At 37.6% G+C, this 25,030-nt stretch overlaps 1 protein-coding gene across 2 annotated transcripts in view; it reads right to left on the bottom strand.

Annotated features, from left to right (window-relative positions):
• The window catches only part of ITPR2 (inositol 1,4,5-trisphosphate receptor type 2), a 427,719-nt gene that overhangs the window by 59,879 nt on the left and 342,810 nt on the right, over positions 1–25,030 (bottom strand). For both annotated transcript variants that reach the window (XM_079773600.1, XM_079773601.1), the window contains exons 49-52: positions 16,739–16,914; positions 9,899–10,063; positions 6,381–6,576; positions 3,318–3,410 (exon numbers count right to left, since the gene is read on the bottom strand). In XM_079773600.1, coding sequence (XP_079629726.1) covers positions 3,318–3,410; positions 6,381–6,576; positions 9,899–10,063; positions 16,739–16,914 — 630 coding nt within the window. The remainder of the gene's footprint in view (positions 1–3,317; positions 3,411–6,380; positions 6,577–9,898; positions 10,064–16,738; positions 16,915–25,030) is intronic.

Consider the following 25,030-nt stretch of genomic DNA (forward strand, 5'->3'; position numbering starts at 1 on the left):
TGGGTCAGCCATTATTCTAGACTGGTGGGAGAAACACTAGCTTTGTTGTTGGTTCACTGGCAAAGTAATCTATTCTTAAAGATCAAACCATAAAGTGTATTTTCTTTAAAATAAAGGAAGTAAATTAAAAGTAATATTCAGATATACAAGAGCAATGCAGGAATAGGGTTATTATATAGGTTGGAACCATGTTATTAAAATATTTGTGCTAACAAGAAACTAAATTGTAAAAATGTTATTTTTCATACTCTGTTAAGGAGAAAGAATGCTGACTAGAAAAGAAGACATATACTGGTAATAATAATCGATATTCAAGGTGCCCCACAGATCCTGAACTATTTAATTTTATCTAGCTACTAGAGGCCTGGTGCACGAATTTGTGCACCAGTGGGATCCCTCAGCCTGGCCTGTGGGATTGGGCTGAAGCTGGCTCTATGACATCCCCCAAGGGGTCCCGGATTGCGAGAGGGCATAGGCTAGGCTGAGGGACCCCACCAGTGCACGATCAGGGCCAGGGAGGGACACAGGAGGTTGGCCAGCCGGGGAGGGACTGTGGGAGGGCTCCAGAGCATGTTCGGCCCATCTCAGTCCCAATCAGCCAGATCCCAACAGCAAGCTAACCTACCAGTTGGAGCGCCTTCCCCCTGGTGGTCAGTGGATGTCCTAGCAAGAGGCTGAGCAGCCTTAGCATATCATTAGCATATTACGCTTTGATTGGTTGAACGGACGACCAGACAAGTGGACACTTAGCATATTAGGCTTTTATTATATAGGACTTAATTTTACCAAATTACTTAAACCATGTCCAAGTTTTCAAAATCCCTCTCTGTAATTTTTTAAAAATCATGGATAATGATAAGAGCACAGAGGCATCTGCAGATCTAAATTTGAGATTGTGACAGATTCTGCAAGCTGCTCACAGATGAACTTGATGCTGGTCCCCAAGATAACACACCAAAGTGGATCATTAAAGTGATAGTGTGGGAAGGAGTCGAGATCAAGAGAGGCCAGCATGCATTCAGACTAACCTCAAATTGGGGATGTGGGAGACATTATGTATGTGGGCTTTGGCAAGGAGGCTTTGAGAAGGAGCTTAATAATTGTGTGTGTTTTTTAAGATGGAGAAACATGGGCTAAATGATAGTCTATTTAAGACAAATTTCTATGTGGCTAAAGAACTGTGCTAAAGATGACTAAGTCAATGTGAAGGCATGTTTCTAGAAGCAAGCTAAAGAACTCTGTCCCTAGCACTGTCCTATGCAGAATTTCTAGCACCTTTAATAAAAATCTTTTAGAGCAGAGGTTGGCAATTTTTTTCTAAAGAGCCAGATGACAAATTGGCTTTGTGGGCCATGTACAGTTTCCACTGCATATTTTTCTTTAAAGGAAAAAAACCCACACACCTTAAAATAATGTTACAACCATTCTTAGCCCAAGATGACAAGTCAGATTTCCTCATGGGCCACAGTTTGCCAACCCCTGTTCTAGAGCTGATCAAACTTGAGGATGACATGAGAGAGTACAGTGCTTAACAGAATCGAATAGATGAGGAGTTTTCTGACCAGCTGCACCATGCATGGCACCTTAGAACTGGGAGGGACTTAAAACCTAGAGAGCAGCTGGTCAGAAAACTCCTCATCTATCTACAGGACAAAATGGAATGGCCCTTGGATTACAGGTTGGCAGAAATAAATAGAAATAAATGCATGCTTTTACCCTTGAAATTCCCAAACTCCCAATCATATAAGTACAGGATAGGTATTTATGTGAAGAATGGCATTTTAGCCAAGAGTCAGCCACATATGGGGTCAAGAGTGTGGTGTGATTGCAAATCCCACTATCCAGAATAAGATACCACCCCTCAACTCCTTCACCTGGAATGTTACCCCAAGAGTCAGTGCTGCAAACTGTGAAGAAGGCTGAAGAATTGAAGGGGAAACTGGAGGATGTGTGTAACAGGACTTTAGAAACTACAGAGCACAGTAAGCTACTTGAGCAGAGAATGAGCCAGTTAATTGTTTGGAAGCTTTGACTGGGTTCCCAGGAGGTAGGGGAAGAAAAAGTTCTTGGTGACTACTGCTTACAGTGCCTATAGCGGCTGGGACATTGGGATAAATGTATTCCTGTGTGTTTTTTTTTCTCCCTTTAGGTTATAAAGCACTAAACATTGAGTCAGTAGAAGGGACTCTCCATTCCTCTTCAAGCAATAGTTCAACTTCTCAAGGAAAAGGCAAGTCAGGAATGAAGGTACATCATTTATAACCAGACAATGTGCTCCCAGATGGAAGAGGGGAAATCCATCCTTACACTGTGCTTAACTCTTCCTTCCTACATCTTCCCTGAGTCCAATGTTGTCCTTCATTAGCATAATGTAGATTAAATCCATTATATATACACACATACACACACATCCTATGTAATAAAACCCTAATATGCAAATCGACTGAACGGCAGAACGACTGGTCGCTATGACGCTCAACACAGGAGCTTCTCCCAGCCCTCAGGCCAGCCAAGGTGGGTGCCAGCGCCCCCCACCCCACTCCCCGATCACTCCACCGGTCGCACCACAGATCGGCCCTGATTGCCAGCCAGGCCTAGGGACCCTACCCATGCATGAATTTTGTGCACCGGGCCTCTAGTACATATATAAAACTCTCGAACTATTTAAAGACCTATACACTCTAAATTGTTGCTGCTTCTGGAAACAGATCACTAATTCCTTCTACGGCTCATTAAATTTCACATATGCCATAGTTTCCAAACTACTGAGAACAATCTGAGTTTAAAATATGATTTTTATATGCATGGTTTTATTTGCTTCTTTGGAAGCAGGGCAAGTATCATATTCTCTCTGTCTCTTCCTCCCTCCTTCCCTCTCTGGCCCAGCCAACTGAACAAAGTCCAGGGAATTTGCATAATATGTCTAAGACAGACAGCTAGAAAGTGGCAAGATCAGGGTTATAACCAAGACTTCTGAATTCTAAGCCCATGTGTTTCCAGATTCTTTGTTAAAGGCGATACAGTTAAAAGGGTCTTGCTTAGTGTGGTATGGGTTTGCAATATGGTAGTAGAATTTTTAACAGCCTGTATGACAGGGTAAGTTTGATAAATTATCATGAGTAGAAATAATAGAAGGAACAGGGTGGGGATATAAAATGGCAGATTCGAAAATCCTTTCTCTAGTTTGAAACTTCTTGGTTCTTTCAGCCTCCATTTTTCTCTTTCAAACTACCATGAAATTCCTAGAGCAACTCTATCAAATAAACATAACTGCGGATGTAACAAGTACATACTGCTCTGGAGTCATTTTTACAGACCTGTATTTGAAGCTGGTATCGTGGGTGAGCAGTTTTCCTTGTTACATGTTCCCATCATGGAAGTTAAAGTCATAGTAGGAACGTCGTTATTTCCTGTGAAAAAGAAGAATATGGTATAGAGATAAGTATGCAGGTATGGGGGTATGGGCAATTCCAGGTGCAATTTGTGTGACAAAAGGGATGGAGACCGGCAAAGACCCAGACATGACAACAGAATGATCTGGGCTTCCAGGTTGATGATTATAAACCAAGCATCCCACAGCCAGCACCAATCTCACAAAGGCATTTGAACGAATAAGAGACAGAATCAGAGGTGTGGTCAGAATGAATGACTGGGGCAGGCAGAATGGAGGTTGAAGGTAAGGAATCCACATAAGAGGTCCCTGCAGTATTCTGGATCAGAGGAAATTAGGGTGAGAAGGGACATGTGTGAGAGACACATGTGTCACCTCCGCTTGTCAACAGAACCTTCCCTCTAACTCCTCGGGCTTTTCTAAGACATGGATTCCCCTTGCATGTTGTTAAGTGGAGGCTCCTTCTCCTTCATCTATCAAACCACAGATTGCACTGTTCCCAGAGGTATGATCTGCATTCTCCTAAATTCCCAATGCCATGTAAAAATTCTCCATCCTCCACTCTCCTTTGTACCTGTGAAGCTCTTGCCATTCCACTCTAGGACTCTCAACCTCCGCCCTCTTGGCTCCTGTCTCCTGGCTTTCTGATTATGACTTCACACTAACCCAAAAACTGCATACTTATGCACTTCAAATTTCACGTTACCGAGCTGTGTCTTCCTCAATAATTACACTCAATCTTGGGAGTAAAGAGTGTTCCATACCAGAAAGGATAAACTTTATGCCTTGTATCAATAGGTATAATATATGGCATTGAAGTAAACTAAAAATATTATGAAAATAAGGGTATTTTTCCCAGGGCCTGGTATCACATTCACTCTCAGTCTATGAAACAAAAATCTCAATCTATGAAGAATCAAGAGTTCAACTTGGTTAGCTGTTCTCATATACTAGATTCATAGTATTTAATGCTTTCTCTTATTTAACAGCTTTTTATATAAATATTCATAAATACTTTTAGTAGAGATCTTGACATTTTAGGTATAGTGTTACCTATATTATAAGGAAAAAAGAAAAAAGATATCTTTATGTTTCTAAGGATCATATTTTCATAATATGACACTAATTTCCTTTTTAAGTAACACAATTAAAAATATCTACTACTAGATTCATAAAACAATAGCTATTGGATACATTTGAATTCAGGAATTATGATGCTTTGGCTTTAGACTCACCCTGCACTGAATAACTCAATGTGATCATGCCTTGCAAATAATTAAAACTTGAAGAATTTTGAGAATAAGTAGTTTATAATTCACAGATAGTTTAGTAAAAGGGAGTCTAGGGGAGTATTTATATATCTGAGCTTTTGTTCCAATTATTTTCACCTGCAAAACTCTGGAAAAAAGTAATATTTAAGGAACAACAAACACAGTAACATGCAATATTTCATGTTCCTGTTAATCAAGACTAAGATTTAGGTATGAAATTCAGCCTCAAGTTTAATAACTTTCGAACTATGATCTTTCTATTTTGTGTTTTAATCACTTAGATTTAATAAAAGATCTAAATGTCACTTAATTTTCCCATATTCTAAGAAAGATACTACCAAATATCATTAGTTTAATAATTAACAAATATTTAAAGGCAAGAAAGAGTATGGCTTATAAAGCACACCTAATTAAATCATACCTTTAAATTTAATAGCTTGAGGGGAGAGCGAGTAATTTTGTGGTTTTCATTCCCTACAACCCATAGGCAGCAGAATCACCCACAGAAGCTAACAGCAAAGTGCAGAACTATGATTTCTATTCAGTAAATTATAAGAGGAGAAAAAAGAGTAACAAAGAAATTTAACCAAAACAACAAAAGGTAGGAAAGTGGTAAAAAGAAATCTTTATGGAATATAATGAACAACATAAACTGATAAACAAAAGTAGATCCAGGGACAGAGAAACATCGATCAGACCATTAAACCTCAGAGGGAAGGTAGGGGAGGGTGGGGGTAAGGGGAAGAAATCAACCAAAGGACTTTTATGCATGCATTTAAGCCTAACCAATGGACACAGACAACAGGGGGTTGAGGGCATGAGGGGGGGATCTGAGGGTAATGGGGGAATAAGGACACATATGTAACACCGTAATCAATAAAGAAATTTAAAAAAAAGAAATCTTTAGAAAGCATAATAAGTAAAAATTCAAAATAAGATAGGAAGAATAAGCCCTCATAAGAATCACGGTGAGCATAAATAAATGATGTCTAACCAGTTAGCCAATAAAAATATTGTACAGTAATTCTGATGGCCACATACTGATGGATTGAGCTCCTTAATGACAATATTTTGAGTATTTTTTCTATCCCAAATTTCTTCCTCTATGATGGTTTCAGGTCAAAACATTTATCATTTTTAATTATTTAAGCACAATATAATGTACTGTGAGCAAACACATATAGAATAACTGGAGGCCTGATGCACAAAATTCGTGCAAGGGGCTTGGCCCTCGCAGCCCGGGCTGTCTCAGCCCTTGCAGCCCCAGCTTCGTCTGGAAGCTCCTCTGGACTGTCATTCTGCTGTTCGGTCTAATTAGCATATTAGCTCTTTATTATATAGGATTACATAGGATGGTTGTAAATGATGCTGTATGCTCTTGGGAGAGAAGGAAAAAGAGGAGGAATAATATCCCAAAGCAATTATCCTTCACTGAAGTTGTTTACTGTCTTCAGGATTGTAGTCATCATGGAAACTTCCTAATTGATACTGGGCTTAGATAATGTTGCTGGTCTGGGATACTCCTCCTCTACACATTGACAGCTAATATACAGCCTACAAGTATTTCACAGTCGTGAGCTCTTAGTGAACAAGGCATGTTTTCAAAGGAGTGAAAGAAAACATTTCCTCCATTAGTGTTTATCTGTAATCCTCTTAACAAGCTCCCTACAAATCATACCTGCCATCCGAGAAAGCTCATTTAGTGGTAATAGCAATACCTGTAATGGGAGTTCTGTTTTTCAGCCTATCCACTTCCATAGTGAAGTCATCCTTCAGAAAAAGGAACCCAATAATGGAAAACAGGTAGACCAGGATGAGAGCGAGGACTGCCGTTAGAATAATGGAGCGGCCATTCCGGGTGACACTTTTTATGACATTGAGCAGAGTCTCTTCTCTGTACACCAAATCAAAAAGCTAAATAAAATAAAATAAAAAATTCCACAAAAATGCAAAGGAGTAAAAGATGAATAAGTATAAAGGTCATTACAAATACAAATGCAAGCCATTTTAGTTTATCTATGAAAAAATTACAACCTAAATGACACTTTAAAAATAAACCAAAATATATATTGCTGTCCAGTTGAAATGTACTAATGAACTGTTTTTCAATAAAGAGAACCCTAACACAACATATATTGTGCACCTGTTGGTTTTGTAACCAGCATAATTTCAGTTGTGTAAGACATGAAATAACATGGCTTCATATTTGAATTTAGAAAAATTGTAGTATTATACTTAACCAACTTAGCTTCTTATTCCTTATTTTTACTCTTACTGATATTCTGCAGTTGCTTCTAGACTATGTAAAATGACTAAAGTGAGAATGCTGAATTAGGTTCACCTAAGTGATGGATAATGGATAGGCTCATGAAATGTATTATTTAATCAAGTGATTAGAGGTGAAATTATGAGAACAATTTTATGAGCCTGCTGCAATAGAAATAGATATGAAATTTTAAAATAGTTGAGAAATGCAAACACCTTTCCTTAATAAAGGCATTTAATGAGGATAAAACATATTGCTTTAGTATATACTTTTGGAAACAGAAGTATAAACAAAGATATAATACACAATTTTGCTAATTCACTTTCTCTAATGGGTTGTTTTCCATTATGTGTTTAGTAGGAGAAAATCTATGCATGAGTCAAGAACCTAGGTGTGTATTTGCTATCTGTAGTCAACACTGAAAACACTTTTACTTATTGTTATGTAAAATTATACATTATCAAGTACATTTTTTATTACCAAAAGCTGGTTAAAAGCAATAATTTAACATTCACTTAAAAAAGGCATAAATACCTGTTTGGAAATAAAGAATATTTTAAAAAGTTGAATAATAGAGATATGTCTTCTGCTACCTGTGAGCAGTGATTAGAACATCTAAACTGGTTGAAACGATCAGTTATCCATGTCCTGCATCCTCTCAGAAACACCAGGGCCTTGTACCCTGCTTTCCTGAGCACGGAGGGTTACACAGTCACTTTCCAATCTAATTGTAGCCTTACAAATAACTGCTGTAAAGTTATTAACTTGTTTGCTCACCTTAGAAACTGTTATTCTATGATGGTTAAAAAAAAAAAAAGGTTTAACTATTCTGCTATGTATCTTTTGGAGGGAGCAGCAAACTCTGGATATGAAGTCAACATTCTTCAGAACAGACAAATAACTAATGCAAATTCAACTTCCAAATTACCGGCGCTCTGACGTGAACTTATCTACTTGACATAAGGAGGTTTTTCTTAAGTTTATTTCAATAGTGACTGAGATAAAAGGTCTGACAATGGGCTCTGGGTCACTTCTGGATAGTTTCTGGAAGTACAGAGCTTCCAAGAAGCCCCTGGGATGCTTGCAAAAACTGCATGTCCCTGGGCCCCATCCTGTCCTCATGGGATCAGAATCTTGAGAATGCAAAACGTGTTGACATTGGTCAGGTTGATGGTTCTTTCTGTTTATTTCTAAAAGGAAAATCTAGAGTGTGGTTTTTATTATTTTGAATAAACGATTGACATTTGTGGAGGAAACCAGGAATGCATATTCATATAACTTCAAAGTAAAAAAGTATTTTTAAAATGTTTAAATTCCATTTTGTTATTATGTCCATTACAATTTCCTTCTAGGACTCTAAACATCAAAATGGACTATCTCCTTTCCATAACCAACCCAATGAAAACAAATCAGCATCCCTAGTGTAAGATTGGAGAGATAAAAGACAAGAGGAAATAAAAATAAAAAATAAGGTTAAGTAACATAAAGTAACATTACTCTTAATAACTCATACAGTCATTCAAATACAACTTTATTTTGTCAAATACCTTTACTTGGAAAACAAATATTTACATACCTCATTTCACATTATCTTTTTAATAGATTTTGCTAATACTAGTCTCCTATACTACCCCTACTCATTTTATAGACCGGAAGGCAGACACACATATCACAGTCAGGGTAAAGTGCTGGGTACCTTAGGACTTTATACAGGGCAGGGCAAAAGTAGGTTTATAGTTGTGAGGAAGAAAAACAGAGTTTATTCTTGTATGATTATTTATTAATTATATTATGTTCCATACAAATAACTATAACCCTACTTTTGCCCACCACTGTAGATTTTTTAAAATTTTATCTTATTTTATTGTATACCACAGGCAGATTTTTTTTTAAATGGAACTTTTCAGGTGAATCAAAGGAGAGAGGGAATTCATTTGGATCCCTGAAACAGAAAAAAAAAAAAAAGATTTCCTTTTGATTGGCAAATAATCTGATTAACTATCTGGAAGATAATTTTTAATCTAAACCTACGGGACAAATTCACTCTTCACTGTGGCTCTTTCAAGTGCTTGAGAGTAAATGACAAATTAGCTTTTTTTCAGTCTTCATACATGGGTGTGCTAGATAACATAACAGGGAAGCAGGAGGCGAGCAAACTGGGTCAGTGTAATGGTTTTAGATCTTCAACTTGTTTTCAGGTGATTTTACTGAGAAGTGCATGTCAGCTCTGGGCTGGAGAGATAAATAAATTGCTCCTATGCATGATGCTAACCGGGTAGTGCTTTAAGTTTCAAAACATCATATATTTATATTGATTCCTCTCCTGGTTCATGGCCATAAAACATATATGCATGAAGAAAAACTGATAGCCAGAAAAAAACTCCACAAAAACCCACAAACACACCAAAAATCTCTGGAAGAAATGTGAAAATCCATTTAATGAATTAAGTATATGTAGATAAGCTTAACAACAATGACATTAAATCTGAAACTGTAAGACTTTTCTTAAAACAACTCATTGTCTTTTTGCTAGGTTGGCACTTTTCTCCCTCATTTTACTTATTTGTCACTGTAAAGATACACATATTTGGCACCATAAATAAAATATAATGATTCCAGTACAAAGGAAATATATCCCCCCCTTTTTTTCTCCCACATTCCATCGCAGACTCTCTAAATGTAAATGGATATATGATTTCGCTGAACCACAAGCAGCCTGCTCTATGAAACCTGGGTCAAGCGTGGACTCGTTGGTTCCTTCTCAGAGAGGAAAGAAAGAATTCCACCACAGATGTAGTTTCTCAGAGAAAAAAAGACTAAAAATAATAACAATTCATGCTTTGCCTAGGAAATTCTAAAAATAACATAATTTGTCCTAAATGTCAGGCCCTGCTTTAAAAAAATAAAATCAAAGGAAGGAGCATTGTGCATTTTTCCCAGCAGCAATTGTCCACATAGAGATGTACTCACCAGGAAGCTATAGAAGAATTCATGGACAAAGAGGCCCAGCATGCAAACCAGGACATACGCCACATGGTAGAGAAAGGCCATGTCCAGGATGACTGCTCGGTACCCTCGGGTGAACGTGCCACGGTTTCCAACAAAACTCACCAGAAATACTATTTTATTACAAAGCTGAAGGGAGAGAGAAAAAAAAGATTTTACTGTCTTATTTATCCCCAAATGCACATAAATAACAGGTCACTGACAAAACCTATTGTTCACAAGTCTGTGGTTTTGTTTCGTGATTTTTCATTTTGCAATTTTTCAGCACTACTTACAAATCTACATGTAAACATGGTGCAGGCAGAACTGGTATCCTTTGCGGTTCCCGGAAAAGAGGGGAGCATGATTAAGGGCCCCAGTTATGCAGTTGACATGCACCTGGATTGAAATGTTGGTGCTCTCACCACTGCTGGCGTGGCTTGAGTCGTGCTCCTATAGGCCTGATCGTTTCTTCTGAAAAACTGGAATAAAGGGATTCCCAACTCATAGAGCTAGCCAGAGGATTAGACAGTTCATAAAGCATATGAAGCACTTAGTGAAATAACTATTTTATTTTTAGTATATATTTTTATTGACTTCAGAGAGGAAGGGACAGGGAAAGAATCATTGATTGTCTGCCTCCTGCATGCCCCCCACTGAGGATTAAACCGTGATCTCCTGCTTCACGTGTCAATGCTCAACGGTTGGGCGACACCAGCTGGGCTGCAATGACTCTAAATACCACTCATTATATTTTCCATACTGAAAGTAACCTATGCAATATTTCTATTATACTAGAACTGTAAAAGAAAAATGTCTTCAGAAAATATCCAGACATCTGTCCTTGAGTATTATTTTAAACAAGTAAGCTATAAAAATTATTTTTGCATTTAACTTACTTTAAATACATAAAAATTGTAAATATACCTATATATGTAGGTTAAGATAAATATAATGTGTGCAGATATTCTCTAAGCTCTATGAGTGGTAAATTCAATAAACATTGTTGAAGTGTTTATTATGCCTGGTATTATGTAACGTATTTATATTAAAACTATGTTTAATATTACCTTTTGTGGCATAATTTTAGAACACAGAAAATGTATACTAAAAGTCTTTGGCAATAACAGATTTGTGTGATGATTTCCAAAGAACACAATTATCATAAACTTAGGACCATCTACATGTATTTGGTTCTAGAATCACTGCATTATTTATAAACCAAAAAAAGTAGTTTTGCTCTTTGTCATCAAGGAAAAAATTACATAGTTTGAAATTTCAATTTCTTCTTCCAAATTATTCTCTGAGTTCTTTAAGTTATCTATTGGCACCATATTTGTCTTTATATGTCCAAATCTAACCTTGGGGGAAAAGGTTGCTCTTTACAACATTGTTGGTTTTTTTCAATGTATATGAAATAAATTGCCTTATGGAATTATAACATAAGAAGAAGCAAAATACTTTGAAGCAAAATTGAAATATGTGAGGTTTGAAAAACCGTTTCCTTCAACTTTCTGAAGTCCAAATCAATACCGATAAAATGAGAAATGGGCTATCATTGCATGTTGTGAAGACAGCCAAATCAAATCAACTACATAGCAACTAAAAAGTTCAAACCTTTTCTAAATTTTCTCCCTGCTACTTAATTATCCTCTCAATAATCAATGTTATCAATTCTTTCACTAACTTGCTAACAATATGAATAATGTCAAATAGAAAGTCTTACTTCAGTATGTAGTGTTTCATTTATCACATATTCATAGGTCATTATTGAAAAGAGCTACTGTGGAACAGATGTCTTTATATTCACTAGCCAAGACCAAGTTTAATATTATATGAAGTCAGTATTTTAAAAACTATATACAAGGTGCTGATATAAAATTAGCATTTGACAATAAACATCATGAAAATGGTGAAAAGTAGAATGTCTGAGTGATGTAATGATATTTGGTGTTTTACTCTTTCAATTGTTTTGAGTGACTGTCATTTACATTTATATTGATTAGAATTCTGACTTTTCAGAAGGATGAATGATATGCTTAAGACAAATTATTTATATTTTGTTTCCTGATCTCTACTTTCCTAAACTGAATCATAAAACAATTATGCAGGAAAAGTATTTATTTATAAGCTCTTTACACTGAGGAAAGTAATGCATTGAATTCAAATTCTCAAAAGAGCAATACATTTCAGTTCTCAATGCAAAAGCAAGAAATGTCTCTTTTCTAACTAAAAAGGGTCTCTGCTACTTCTGCATAAAAAATAAAGGTTTGTCTTTTATGTTTTCAGATTTTTTTTTTTTAGTCTTGACCAAGGGCTAGACGTTGATGGATGTATCCCTGCTCTCTAGACAAAGCCTTGAAGTGCGGTGGAGTGGATGCTGGCAGTGGCACCCACCTATTTCTGTAGAGACCAGAAACGTAGAAATTGTTGTCTTTTGACGTGTTCATACCAAGGAGAAACAAATGCAAGAATAAATGATTGGGTAGGAAAGAAGTTGAACTCTGGTTTTCCCCACACCATGACCTTAAAATGTATACATTTTAAAAATAAAATCTATACATCTTTTTAGAAAACATTTTCTATGAAAGCTTCATGCAGAGAATGAAGAAATTGCAGAGACATTCTCCCTTCTCATGTCATGACATACACTGAGTGGCTAGATTATTATGATCTCTGAACGCATAATAATCTGGCCACTCAGTGTGCGTGTGTGTGTGTGTGTGTGTGTATTACAGGCCTGGTGCATGGGTGGGGTCTGGCCAGCCTGGCCAGGGGGAGGGGACATGGGCGGTTGGCCGGCCTGCCTGCTGGTCGAACTCCTGGTCGAGGGGACAATTTGCATATTAGCCTTTTATTATATAGGATATACACTGAGTGGCCAGATTATTATGTGTTCAGAGATCATAATAATCTGGCCACTCAGTGTACTTGCTGCTGTCTAATCAGTCCTTCATTTGTCAACACCATTACGTAGCAATCACTGTTTCTATGGCAAGGGCAACCATAAATGGAGGTTGAGGGAACTGGGCAAGGTAATTGATATGTCTTTGCAGGACGTTAAAACGGCAGTACACTGGAAAGACCCTGCGTGGGAAGTTGGGCCACCTGGGTTCCAGCCTTGGCTCTGTCACTAAATACTTTGCTGAACCCTCCTGGTTTTAATAGGACACTGCATACTCATTTCTAAAATGAAATGCCTAGCTGCAAATAAGCCTTAAGGCGCCTCATAGCTCTAGAATTAGTTGTGATGTCCTTTCCATTTTACTATTTTATGTAATTGCAGAAATGTATAGCTGCCTTTATATTATCCTTGGTGTCTCATTTGGTTCTATGTCCCTGATCAGAAATTCTATCCCCACCTTACATTGTTCCTATGGGAAAACATGACCTATATTCCAGGAATAAATTATTGCTAAAAAAAAAACGACTGTCTACTATTTATTGAGAAGTTAAATTGAATTTATTGTTTTGAACTATATTACCATATTTCCATCAACCTTCAAAAATGAGATGATTTGATTAAAACAATCTCCATTTCAGTGACATTATATCTTAGGCAGGATAAGTTTCTAAGGTTAAAGTCTAAGGCAAAATTTTCATGTAGTGAAAATCAGCCTGGAAATCTTCTAAATTTCCAACAAACAGTGCAGTAAAGAAGGGTGGTATAAACTTGTTCTTTTACTAAACTTGACACATACTACCTTTCCCCCAGCACGGCAGCAGTTTTCTGTTTCTGCAACTGATATTAGTAGTTAGAAACATTCAGTGACCATATTATATGAGAGAAATAGTGTGTGTGTGTGTGTGTGTGTGTGTGTGTGTGTGTGTGTGTGTGTGATTGTGTATGTGTATGTGTGTGCACCAGAGAGACAGAGAGAGGGAGAGAGAGAGAGGATATGACAGTTTTGATTCAGAATATATAACTGAATTTGTTTATGTTTAACACATAGCGGGACTCAACCTTATAGATTAGCAGTATCATGAGCCCTCCCAGGAAACTGTAAGTAACTAAGGGAATGATAGTATTAAATTTTGACACTGGGGCATTAATAGACAGTTGTCTGCTAAACTCCACTTGCTTTACCTCTCTGCAAAAATGGTGAGACCAAGTCCAAGAATAAGGGAACACTTCCACATTACAAATAATTGTGAGGAAGGAAATGATTTATAAATGCCATTAAATAAATTACACATTTCTAGACACTCCTAGAAAGGAAAAAACACGGTAGACAATGAGTGTTTAGAAGATATTCAAAGATCTTTCACAGGTATTTACTACATTATTATTTATTATTAAAAATATCTAAAATAGAAACAATTAAAATTAATGAAATGGTTCAACACATTATGTAACAACCATAAGACTGGAAATATTATCCTATTAAAATGAGATTTTAAATATTAATGGTATAAAAAAATTAAGTGATCCCAAATTTACAAAATGTGTGTTTATATTTGCAAAAATAAAATGTTAATTTCCATTACCAGTGACTAAAAATGTAACATAGGGAATGGGAAGAAAACTGTACTGGCTTATAAGCTATACTTTATAACAGAGAAAAACATTTGAATCTTTTGAAACATCTCAAATACTAAGATGACTCCTGTGACAAGATAGAGAAACTAGTTGCAATTTAAACAAAACTTCAATTTTTAGAAACAAGAAGATAAAAATGAAATATAATAATAGAAACTGATAATACATAGATTATCAGCTTAGAACATAGATCCAGGTTCTTTCCTCCCACTTGATTCCTCTTCCAAAAAAGGGACTTTCTGCATTTGCTCAACATTATGAAAGACACGGAGTCCATAAACAACTCTGAGAACCAAACTACAAACACTTTTAGGATCACAATAGCAACGTTTTACAATTAAATTATATTCCACATATTAGGCGCTTGGTAAATAGTGGACTTCATTGCTGTGATATCATTATTACTCTTAATTATTCTTTTCACCTTCACACTCCTTATCTCCTTATATACTATTCCTGAAGCTACGGGAGGCGAGACCCTCATCCTCTACCTCTTGGTGTGTTCAGTGACTATTATATAACAGAGGCCCGATGAATGTTTGTTAGTTTTGGCCTAACTCTACTCGGCTATGATTTCACTTTATGAAACTTGGATTTTTCTTTCTTAGATTAATGTCCTATTCAGGACCAGTTACCAGTTTATAAATATTATTTGCTCCTTCAAGTAATTTGGTTCAACAGTTAATGTTTTATTTATTTATTATTTATTTATTTATTTATTTATTTATTTATTTATTTTTGGCACTATTACAGATGTCTCCCTTTAATGCACTTAAAAAAATAATAAAGTGAACACACCAATATATTTATAAAAATTCAGATACATCCATGAAAATTCCTTAATTAGCCTGATTGGCAATATTGCAAAAGTAGCTTATTTCCAAAGCACTGAAAGTATAAGTTCAGTTCACGTAAACAATTTTTTAAATACTTAAGTGCCAGGTATTAAGGTTAAAAAAAAATGGGAGTTGTGAGGGAGTGAGGAGGGTAGGATTATATCTATGAATGTGACAACCTCTGCCCTCAAGCAACTTATAGAATAATATATTCGGTACTTTACAGAATTCTGTGCTGATACATCTCTTTGTGTGTGTAGTACACTCTCTTTTATTGACAATGATTGAGGAATAATTGGCAATTGGGTTTATGGAATGTTCTAGCTAACTAGGAGCTGTCATATATACCATATGTAATCTTTAAATAATTATATTAAAACCAGAAACAGATTAGCCATACTAACTCAGCTTTCTAATTCTCAAAATGTTGGCTATTTCATTTATTCCTTTTCAATATATATTTGCCATGTATTTTATGTACAAGGCAGTGTAACTGTATAATACAAAAATAACCTTTCCCTCATTCATTCACTCACTCATTAGCTAATTTATTGAAGGGATATTTGTTGAATACCAATGATGTTCCAGACATTGAATAATTAATTATTATCCTTAAGAACCATTGAATGTAGTAGGGGAGATAAGACCTAAATACAGATATCAGAATACAGGACATTTTGCTAGAAACACAGTAAAAGATAAAAAATGCTTCCGGTAGGCAGCAGACATACTGGCAATATTTATTTGTTTACCTGGCCATTTGTTCTCTCATCTGCCTGATGATTTTTACCTTTTCTCACCATCCCTTCGTAGCTCCCTTGCAGGAAGTTGTTTAGTCCCTGTAAAATTTTCTCTTGGGTACAGCTGCCGTTATTCGGAACAGGACTTTGGCTTACTTATTCTAAACTTACCTAACTTAAGTTTTGAAATGTGCGTTCTTGTTCTAACACTTTAAAATGTAGTGAAAATAAATATGAATCTCATCTATGCCTTTCACAAGTTTATAGGTTTTGCTCACATAAAAAGAGCCCAGTTTCATAGTTTTCTCATACAGGAACCCTTTTTCCTTGGTCATTTTATAAAAGGTACTCAGTTCTAAAGTTCTCCTGAATATAATTTAATCTTTCTTAGATGATTTAGAAGTCACTAGGATGGTAAGAGTGGCTCAAAGTCATTTTTGTCAATAGCTGCTGGTATGGGACGCAGAAGGCAATAAAATTGGATTGGATTAAATTGATTGCAGAACTGGGTCATGCCCCAAGGGCTACCTTCGTAAATATATCAAATTTTACTTGTCATTTTTTTCTTTCTCTCAAAATTAAGAATGTACAAATTAAATTCTGGTTAATTCAGATTCATAATAAATTAGAATTTACTGTGTACACATGAATAATTTTACATTTAGTACACTTTTAATTAATCTATAACAGTACAAAGCAAAATACTTACATTAGCTGCACCAAGAAGTATTAATGTGGGCCCAAGACCTATTGTATATATTGATCTGAGCATTACAGACACAAGAAATGGCCGGATTCCCACAGGCTTGGAGAAGAAAAACAGCATGGATGTGCAGATTGCAACTGCTATCCATAGAAGAACTGAGAACAACGGAGAAAGTGTACCTGTGAAATGTGAAAAAAGTTTATTTTTACCAAGAACAAATCTAGAAAATGTTAAAACCTTTGCCACTCTGTTTCATATAACACGTATAGCAAGTCAAGCCATGGGACACAATTTCAAAACACCCCATTCTACACACTGTGTTTAGAGGAAATGTCTTTGAACACATTATCCATTACATTTCTTTCCAGAAAGTTTGTGATTAATTTCAGGCCTCTTATATACTCACTAGTTATGCCCCTTCTATTAAGTCTGAGAGTTCGTCATCTTTGTCTCCTACAGGAGTTACATATGCTAAATATTTTGATAGAAGTATCCCATTTGGGAACCTTAATTTAAAAGTTACGATTAATGGCCATTAAATGGACTGCTAAGTCATGTGAAATCTGGTATTTTTCCATTGAACTCATACTCTGTCAGGTTCTATTATTATCAAGTTTCTATATTATAGATTCCTCTAAAGCAGTGGTTGGAAAACTCATTAGTCAACAGAGCCAAATATCAACAGTACAACGATTAAAATTTCTTTTGAGAGCCAAATTTTTTAAACTTAAACTTCTTCTAACGCTACTTCTTCAAAATAGACTCGCCCAGGCCGTGGTATTTTGTGGAAGAGCCACACTCAAGGGGTCAAAGAGCTGCATGTGGCTCGCAAGCTGCAGTTTGCCAACCACGGCTCTAAAGAATTCAGAATGTAGAATATCCAGTCTTTAATAAAATAGACACAAGTTTTAACTTTTAAAACATATATGTGTGTATATAGATGCATGAATATATATGAATATGTATGAGTGTATGTGTTTGAAGCTCAATTCAAGTTCTTAAAAACTGGTAAGCTATTTAAATAATCAGAAACAAAAGTTCTAAGTTTTTTAAAAAGGAATTCTATTACAAACAAAATTTCCTTTGAAATTGCCCAAAAAGGTGTTTAAAATTTTTTTCTGTTAAAAAGAAGTACACGTTTGCACTGACATGTGGATTCAAGGAATCCCCCTCTGAAGATCACATGGTGCCAGATTTGCAGAAGCAAATTAAGGGGCAACATTCTTGGGCTGATTAGACGAAGGCTGAAACCTCAAACATGTGAACAGGCTGATGAAGTCAGAGGGGAAACAACAAAAGGAAGGTTTTCTACTAGTTGCTTCTTTGGCCACACCTCTTTATAATTTATAAAATTAATTTCTGCATCAAAACACCACAGAGGTGTGGTGTGTAGAGCTTTTGTGTTACCATTAAAACCATGGGATTATCTGGACTCCTGCAACGAATTCTGTGTAAGCTTTTAGTTCACAGTGAGTGCTAAAAGATCAAAAGTAGGTAGGAAGATCCTGTTAGACATTAAAAACAAAACAACACAGATAGCAAATAGCACTGGTTTAGACGTGTTTATTTTTGCAATGTTTGCTCTTATCATGTTATCTCTTAAAGCAAGCAGTGATGAAAGAGAGTTGGGAGGAGAGATTTGATTGCCCTTTCACCAAATTTATGATCTGATAAGATTACTTGGGAGATGAAGAAAGGGGTAAATTGCTATGGAAATCACCTGCAATTCCTGTCCTCTGGCAATACTAAGAAAATGGGCACCCAACTCATGTTTATTATGATATTGGCTTGGAAGCACTCTATGTCTACAAAACATAGTCTGACCAGCAACTGCCCTGACTTCACAGATCTCAAAGAGCCATGGAGATGTTGAATAATGCCTTCAACTTTCTCTCATGCTTGTCAGGACATCATCAAAACATAAGCTCTGTAAGGGTGAGGACCGTTTCTGGGTCTATCACAGTGCCTGGCATGCAGTTACAAATAAATATTTGTTGATTAAATGAATAAATCAAAATAATCTGTCATCTTGTTTTAAGCAACTAAATCTCCAGTTACAAATTCCCCAAGCTGTGGAGCTTCACTCTGAAACTGTCAACATCTTTACACATTTAACAACTTTTAGCCAGTCATTGGACTCCGGTATAATTTATAAGTAATGACTCAATGTGTTATTCTTATTTAAAGTCTCAGCTTTGACTCTGATAGTCATACTCTGCATTGTCATGAATGCCTGATCACCTAACCACATTTTGACTACTTTTTTCAGATAGTATTTGGCTTGCTGAGATTTCCTTTCCATTATACAAAAAATTATAATCATACACTTAAAACTGGGCATTTGGTCCCTTTAGTGAAAGAATTCACATATTTAAGGTACATGCTAGATAAATAGCTAAGTATGCTAAATACATGCTAAGTATGTATTTGTGAATTAATAAAAAACTTAAAAGTTATATAAAATGGCTATTAATTTATAGTAGTCAATTAACAATAATTTATAATCATATTTTGTAAGAAGAATATTGATTTATAGTTGAAGATTTAATGCTAAATCCTATCTAATAAAAGAGTAATATGCAAATTGACCATACCTCTGCTACACCCACAAGCCACTCCCACCAGCCAATCAGGAGCAAGTATGCAAATTAACCCAACCAAGATGGCTGCAGCCATGGAGAGAGCTGGAGGCTTGGGTTTCCCCAGCAATGGAGGAGGCCAAGCTTTCCACTTGTCCTGGCCTGCCTTGGCCTCTGCTTAAGGCTACAAAGTTTCAATTATAGAAGATAAATAAATCCCAACAAAAATGGCAGCAGCCTCGGAGCTGGAGAGAGCAGGAGGCTTGAGGTGCCCCCGGCGATAGAGGAAGCCAAGTTTCCACAGCCCTGGCCTGCCTTGTCCTCCACTTAAGGCTACAAAGTTTCAATTATAGAAGATAAATAAATCCCAACAAAAATGGCTATGGCCACAGAGCAAGCAGGAGGCTTGGCTCCACTCAAGGCTACAAAGTTTCAATTATAGCAGATAAATAAATCCCAGATACCAGGGCCTCCGGGGGGCATGGCTGGCCTGGAAACCACCACAGGCCCCTTGCCCAGGCTGCCCCACTCTCCAAGGGAGCCCCCACCCTATTCCAGGACTCCCTTCAGGGCAAACCAGCCGGGCCCCACCCGTACACCAGGCCTCTATCCTATCTAATAAAAGAGTAATATGCAAATTGACCATCACTCCAACACAGAAGATGGCTGCCCCTATGTGGTCAAAGATGACTGCCCCAATGTGGACACAAGATGGCCACCACAAGATGGCCAGCAGGGGAGGGCAGTTGGGAGTGATCAGGCCAGCAGGGAAGGGCAGTTGTGGGGGACCAGGCCTGCAAGGGATGGCAGTTGGGGGCAATCAAGCCTGCAGGGGAGGGCAGTTAGGGGTGACCAGGCCAGCAGAGGAGGGAAGTTGGGGGTGACTGGGCCTGCAGGGAAGGGCAGTTAGGGGTGACCAGGCCTGCAGGGGAGGACAGTTAGAGGCAAACAGGCTGGCAGGGGAGCAGTTAGGCATCAATCAGGCTGGCAGGCGAGTGTTTAGGGGGTGATCAGGCTGGCAGGAAGAAGCGGTTAGGGGCAATCAGGAAGGTAGGCAGGCAATCAGTTGAGAGCCAGCAGTCCTGGATGGTGAGAGGGATGTCTGACTGCCCGTTTAGGATCAGGCCTAAATGGGCAGTCGGACATCCCTCTCGGGCAGTCAGACATTCCTCAAGGGGTCCCAGATTGGAGAGGCTGCAGGCTGGGCTGAGGGACACTCCCCACCCCCATGCATGAATTTCGTGCACCGGGCCTCTAGTATATATATAAACCAAAATCCTCTGACAAACCCTAGAGAAGACAATATAGACTATCAAACCAACTTTTACCGAATGAGGATGGGAAGGGCATCTGTCTTCTCTACTTAATTTATATTTGTATTGATTTCTACAATAAGCATGTATTGCTTTTATAATGAAAAAAATTTAGAATGCATTCTATACATTTTTAAATCTTAGAAAGTATAAAGTTTATCCTCTAAAAAGAAACTTCAAATAGCAAAATTAGAGACCTCGATTTAATTCACATAATGGAAATCTCCTATCTACCTGACACTGACTTATTGATAGTTTCCTGTACAGAACATGCTGCTTCTTACTTTCCAGTCTCTCTCTAATCATCTGCCTCCCACATACTAGTAGACTCATAAGACTTTTCTGTTTTCTCCACCTTACTGCAACCAGAGTTGACATCCATCCATAAATCCATAGGTGGTCTTCACTATTGTGTTTTACTCTTTACTTCATTCCTTCACTAGAGCATGAGCTCCTTGAAGAAAGGACAGCTTCACCAACCCTTGTATCTCCAGGGTGTAGCAGAGTGCCTGGCACATAGCCATATTCCATCAAATGGTTGTAACTGAGTTGAATGAATCAAAATCACCTTGAGAAACATATTTTCTTTAACACAAAGTACTTTAGGGGAAAAAGAACTACATCCACATTCAAATATGATGTATTTTTTAAAAAATCACATGCTATCTGATATAAGAAATTCCCTCAACAACAATTTACTCCACTAACTAGCCCACCCTTGCCGAACTGGGCAGGGATGGTAGGCATGACACTGTTCAACTTCTGAACAGGCAGGTAGGCGATTCACTAGCATCAACAGCTGCTGCCTCAGCCACACCCAGCTTAGCTTCATATCTCAACTTTAGCACAGGTTTCTTCTTTGGAGAAACATATGCTAAACAAAGAAACCAATTAACCAAATTAAAAAACAAAACAAAACAAGCCTACTGCCACACAAATAAGGCCTGGATTCCTAAACAGATTAAAACAGGGCTCCTAAAGCCTGACAATGAAAGGAGATTATCTGCAGATGGGTGGGAGGCTGGGGGGCCCTATAAGATGATCCTCTGAGAAACACTTTCCCCTTAAGAATCTCCCTTCAATTACTGCTCTGTAAGGAAGACACTGCTCTCTCAATTAACAGATTTTTCTTCTCACTATCGACATAGATTCCTGGATTTTTATGGGTCATTATATATTATTGTCAATATTTTTTTCTCAAATTTTTCAGGTTTGGCCACTGGGAGACCTTTCAAGTTGGATGCTGTGTTCTTAATATGTCCCTATCATTTTATCCAATTCATGTTAGCACTTTTTGAAAGGAATATTAATGATCAACTAATTCATCTTTAAGTTGACTCAAAGTGCTCCTGGCAAATTGTCATCGGTGATCAAGTCCATGCCTGAAAATGTGACATTAGAGAATATGCATATCCTGCACAGAATTTCCCTTCTCCAGCCAGTTCTGATGGCCAAGTCTACTCATCAGTCTCAACTTTGTTTCCTCAGCCTTCTTAGCTACCCCAAGTGTGCAACTGAAAGGTTAGAGACTCAGCTAATCCTGATAAAAAATTTAACCTACGTTATATTAAATAACTCATCTAGAACTATAATCCCATTGCCCAAACACCACCTTGGGATTCCATAGTGCCCAAATAGCAGCTCATGCCTTCCCTTCCCTCTTTGTACCTCCCCACACCCAGATACCTAAGATTGAACCCCCATCTTGATGACTACTCTTAACCTTTTGCACTTGGATGTCGAGTGTGACTCGACACGGTTAGCATTAGAATAAAGGAATCAAGAAAAAAGCAAGCGAGTGCAAAGGGTTAATTCTGTTCAGTCCTTTTGAAGAATTAAGTCTGCATCTGCACCTGATGACAAAGCACCATGGTTTCCAGTCTTCTTTTCGTTAGTCCTATTTTTTTCTGAGGTTGGAGCCTTACTCTAAACTCCACTATATATGTGGTTTCAAGTTCCTATCCTGGGAGCATGTTCATAGTTATTTCTGGACTCCACTCCCCAGTTATTGGGCAAATGTTACTAAGCTTCAGATTCCTTATCCATAGGGCAAAGTGCAGGATTGTCAGGAAGATTAAATGAAATTATATATGTGAAGTGCTTAGCATTTTGCCTAACCAAATCTGATCAATAAATATCATCCGTTGTTATCATTATGATTAATATTACTATTCTGTTATTAAAAATGCATCAGGGATTCTACTTTCTCCTAAATGAGTAGATGTCTAGAGGGGTGGCACTGCCCATCACCATTATATTTCATGTTCAATAGGGGGCAGCAGAGGCTACATACATTGGCTCTAATGTCAAGTAAGAAATATCATGGAATGGAACTCAGAAAAATTATGTTGTGTATGAAGATTTGTTATCTTCCTGTTATTCTTACAACCCAATCATCCATGTAGAAAAGTCTTGGATTGGAACCAGTGAACCCTCTACTCTGCGATCTGCCATTTTTTAGCCTCTCTGGGTCCCCATCTCTTTCTCTGTCAAATAAAGGCTTGATATTAGATAATTTCCTTATCTAAGACTTTATGCTTCTACAGTTTACTCTTAGCATCTGTGTGCATATGATACGAATTTATCACTTCAAGCTGGACTTTTCTCCTATAAGAGTTACATTCTTATAGGGTGCTATCAGCATGAAATGAGATAAAACATAGTGAAGAGGAAAGCTGTCCCACTTCCTGTTGTATTTGTACCTTCCCCACAATGGGTGGCCAGATATTTGCTATGTTTGTCATTGCTATTGAACTCACACATCCGCTCCACTGTCAAATATTTTTCTTTTAGCACTGGAATGCCTTCCAAAAGGTCAAACTTTAGTCACTATCATCTTACCTAAATGTTAGGACTTTGATATCTATTATCTTACTGGACCTTTAAAAGAGTAAATTACTCCTGGAATTTTATTTTCCTTCCTATTCACCTCCAGTTCATCTGCTATAGATTTAAATAAGTGTTGCTCTTATCCTACCATCCCTTTCATTGGGCTTCCCTGTGTAGTAGTAACATTTACCTTCTATCAACATCTACAACAACTAAGGTTTATTGAATGCTTTCCAGGTACTATTCTAAATGCTTTATTCATAACACCTCATTAAAGTCTCACAATAATCCTATAGACAGATGAGATATCTTGTGGTATTCTTGTGGTTATTATTCACTGACTAGAGGCCTGGTGGACAAAATTTGTGCACTGAGGGGGGGTGGTTCCTCAGCTTGGCCTGCACCCTCTTGCAGTCTGGGAGCCTTCGGAGGATGTCTGACTGCTGGCTTAGGCCCACGGGAGAGGTTCCCACCACCGCTGCTGCGCTCGCCAGCCATGAGCCCGGCTTCTGGATGAGGAGCACTCCCCTATGGGAGCGCACTGACCACCAGGGGGCAGCTCCTGTGTTGAGCGGGATCGGACTGAAACCGGCTCTCCAACCTCCCTCTAGGGGTCCCGGATTGTGAGAGGGTGCAGGCCAGGCCAAGGGACCCCACTGGTGCACAATTGAGGCCAAGGAGGTACACATGAGGTTGGCCAGCTGGGGAGGGACCGTGGAAGGGCTCCAGGGCATATCCGGCCTGTCTCACTCAGTCTGATCAGCCGGACTCCAGTAGCAAGCTAACCTACCAGTCAGAGCATCTGCCCCCTGGTGGTCAGTGCACATCATTGCGACTGGTCGACCAGTCGACTGTCTGCCCCCTGGTGGTCAGTGCATGTCATAGCGAGCGGTTGAGTAGCCTAGGCATATCATGAGCATATTACGCATTGATTGGTTGAACGGACAACCGTACACTTAGCATATTAGGCTTTTATTATATAGGATAACTCTCATCTTTTCCTCCAACCCATTCTTTCCATACACATTCCAAAGTTATTCACCTGACCATATCCCAAGCCAGTAACAGTTTCCCATTCACTTTGCCAGACTTAAAACAATTTCTACAGTCCCACGCTTTCAAATATTTCTTATACTTCCCATTTCGTTACTATGAGATAATTTCTCTTGTCTTTGCCTTTGTAAAGCCTCATGCAATATTAGTTTAATAATATTAATTCTATAGTCAATCATTCATGTAAAGAACTCCTAGTCTAGAAATGAGTTAATCTTTTATTCTGAGATATTATCATATTCTGTTATATTAAATTTTTAAATATATTTCAGATTTCATGTATATTCATTATAGAAACCTTATACAAGACAGAAAGCAAAGAGAAGAGAGTAAAATTAGTAAATTCCACTATTTAAAGTAATCACATGAATATATTTTGGCATAAACCCTTAATTTTCTCATATCTATATATATATAAAAGGCTAACTGACCGACTGTACATCCATCCAACTGTCTGACCGATCAGCCGGCGGTACATATGATGCGCACCGACAATTTAAAAATAAACGTTGACTCGTGCA

The sequence above is a fragment of the Cnephaeus nilssonii genome (genome assembly GCF_951640355.1).
Source record: "Cnephaeus nilssonii genome assembly, chromosome: 6".
Taxonomy (NCBI): Eukaryota; Metazoa; Chordata; class Mammalia; order Chiroptera; family Vespertilionidae; genus Cnephaeus; species Cnephaeus nilssonii.